This window comes from Cyprinodon variegatus, unplaced genomic scaffold (genome assembly GCF_000732505.1).
Source record: "Cyprinodon variegatus isolate N-32 unplaced genomic scaffold, C_variegatus-1.0 Scaffold1020, whole genome shotgun sequence".
Classification (NCBI taxonomy): domain Eukaryota; kingdom Metazoa; phylum Chordata; class Actinopteri; order Cyprinodontiformes; family Cyprinodontidae; genus Cyprinodon; species Cyprinodon variegatus.
The window spans coordinates 79454-81903 of NW_015151473.1; the positions used below are offsets into that span (position 1 = coordinate 79454).

The 2450-nt window shown below is 43.8% G+C and overlaps 1 protein-coding gene across 1 annotated transcript in view; it reads left to right on the forward strand.

The window, feature by feature from the left end:
* Positions 1-2450, forward strand: part of LOC107100856 (serine/threonine-protein phosphatase 2B catalytic subunit gamma isoform-like) — a 49689-nt gene that overhangs the window by 31223 nt on the left and 16016 nt on the right. Inside the window, exons 4-6 of the mRNA XM_015399516.1 lie at positions 154-265; positions 342-487; positions 1404-1543. Coding sequence (XP_015255002.1) covers positions 154-265; positions 342-487; positions 1404-1543 — 398 coding nt within the window. The remainder of the gene's footprint in view (positions 1-153; positions 266-341; positions 488-1403; positions 1544-2450) is intronic.

Genomic DNA, 2450 nt, shown 5'->3' on the forward strand with positions numbered 1-2450 from the left:
ATGTCCTCCAGCAGTCTAGGCCTATAGAAGCATAAATGCAGAAAGTAGCTCAGGGTAACCTGGGTATTTTGGATGAGGTGTAGGAAAGTTAGAGCCACAGTGTGGCCAAGCTAGAGCAAAGGACTGACGCTCTCTTCCTGTGTGTGTCTGCAGTGTGTGCTGTACTTGTGGGCTTTGAAGATCAACCACCCCGACACGCTGTTTCTCCTCAGAGGGAACCACGAGTGCAGACATCTCACAGAGTATTTCACATTTAAGCAGGAGTGTAAGTGTCCCACTTTCACCGAGTGACGCATCTGAGAGTGCTTGGTGCTCAGCCGGTGTGTTTCTGTGTCCTTCAGGTAAGATAAAGTACTCTGAGGAAGTGTATGATGCCTGTATGGAGGCGTTTGACTGTCTGCCCCTGGCGGCGCTTCTGAATCAGCAGTTCCTCTGTGTACACGGAGGTTTGAGCCCTGAAGTCACCTGCCTGGATGACATACGCAAGGTGAGACTGTGTGACGGATCAATGGTCCGTGAGGTCTGAAAGGTGTTAATTCTACTTAGCTGTGGAAATGTGAGAAAATGTCTTAAATGAAGTGTATTTACCCTTAATTCGTGTAGCTATATAAGTTGATTTGTCAGTAAATTAGTTTTTTACCTCTTAAAATAAGATAATGCAATTGTTTTTATTTTAAATGCAAATTTGTTTTTTCCATTGGCACAGTGTCTTACCCCCTCCATTCCAGTAAACATTTCAGATTTCAATTTTTTGAAGTGTATTACTTTTTTCTGGGTCTAAAGTTTAAGTTTTGGACTTTTTGAAACGGTGGTTTAGATGCAGACCTAGAAAGCCTCTCCTGTTCTGACATCCTAGTAAATGGTTAACTTTGAAGGTGCTGTTCTACATCATCATCCCGAACAGGTTTGGTTCAGAAAGGGATGCGTTTGGCTAAAAGAGGATCCATGAAAGAATGTTATAAAAGGAGGAAACGTTTAACAGTTTGGGTTTTCAGGGAGTTAAATTCAATTCAAGCTACTATGATGAGAAAAATCAGGAGAGCAGAACGTTAGAGATTGATCTAACACATACTGCAGGATGGGAGAAAAGAGGTAGAATGAAGCGGAATGATGAAAAGGGGTCCCTATGTCCTCCAGCAGTCTAAGCCTATAGCAGCAGAACTATAGAGATAGCTCAGGATAACCTGAGCCACTCTAACTAGAAGCTTTATCAAACAGCGTATAGTTTGTCCTTAACTGAGAAACATTGAAACTCCAAGAGAGCCTGATAGCTTCTACTTCAGGAACAGCAGGAGAACAACAGCCTTCCTGATATAAAGTTTTATTTTCAGCAGAGATGCAGATGGAGATGCCCCTTAGTTGTTGATTGCTTCTGTAAATAACCATTTTAATAATCTGTGCAGCTTGACCGCTTTAAGGAACCACCAGCGTTTGGGCCCATGTGCGACCTGCTCTGGTCGGACCCGGGGGAGGACTACGGCTCAGAGAAGACCCAGGAGCACTTCTGTCACAACAGTGTGCGGGGCTGCTCTTATTTCTACAGGTATGGCCTCTCTGCCGCAGCATTAATCTGAGCTGATTAAAGCTTTCCCAAACAAGGGCTTATCTCCAGATAAATGATGGCGGCTTAAATCCGCTCTCACACAAATACGGTGAATAAATATTAGCATTCTGCTCTCTGGGTGTTTATGCTGAATCTGCCGTGTTAACCCCCAGCCTGGGTCAGGCATGAGACAGAGCTGCAGCCGCCCCTCTTATCCTCAGCAGGGGAGTTGATGCTTCTGTTGGCTCTGAAGACCAAAGGATGGGAGGAGGGCCTGTAAACAGCAGCAGAAGGGAGGTCCTGATAAACGGGTCTCTGTGATCCCGGCCTTCTTATTCCACCATTTCTAACCACTTAAACCAATCAAAAAATATTGCAAGAATTAGCATTTTGCACTATTGGATCTTAAGAAGGTTCAAAGTAGAGCTTAAAGGAAAAAATCAGTGCAAGAGACAAGAACTTTTGACCGTGGAATTTTCTGATTACTGCATTTACACTCAAACATTATTTTTTCAGCTGATCAAAAGTTTAAGACCATAGTCTTTAAAAGCCAAAAGCTGTGCAAATATCTGGATTCCATGTCGTTTTCAGTCAAGTCTTCACACTGTCAAGACCTCCTGATGGCAAAAGCAAAAAAGCTGACTGACTTTGAACGTGGTAGGATTGTTGACCTGCATAAGCAAGGCCTCTCACAGCGTGCGATCGCTGCTGAGGTTTGACGCAGTGAGACAGTCATTTTACATTTTTTAAATGATCCTGAGGGTTATGGAACAAAAAAGTCAAGTGGTAGACCCAAAAAAACTTCACCAGCTCTTAGCCGCAAGATCCGATTGGCTGTCCGTCAAGACACAGGATGATCCTCTACCCAAACTAAGGCCATTACTGGTGCTGACTGCATCCCAATAAC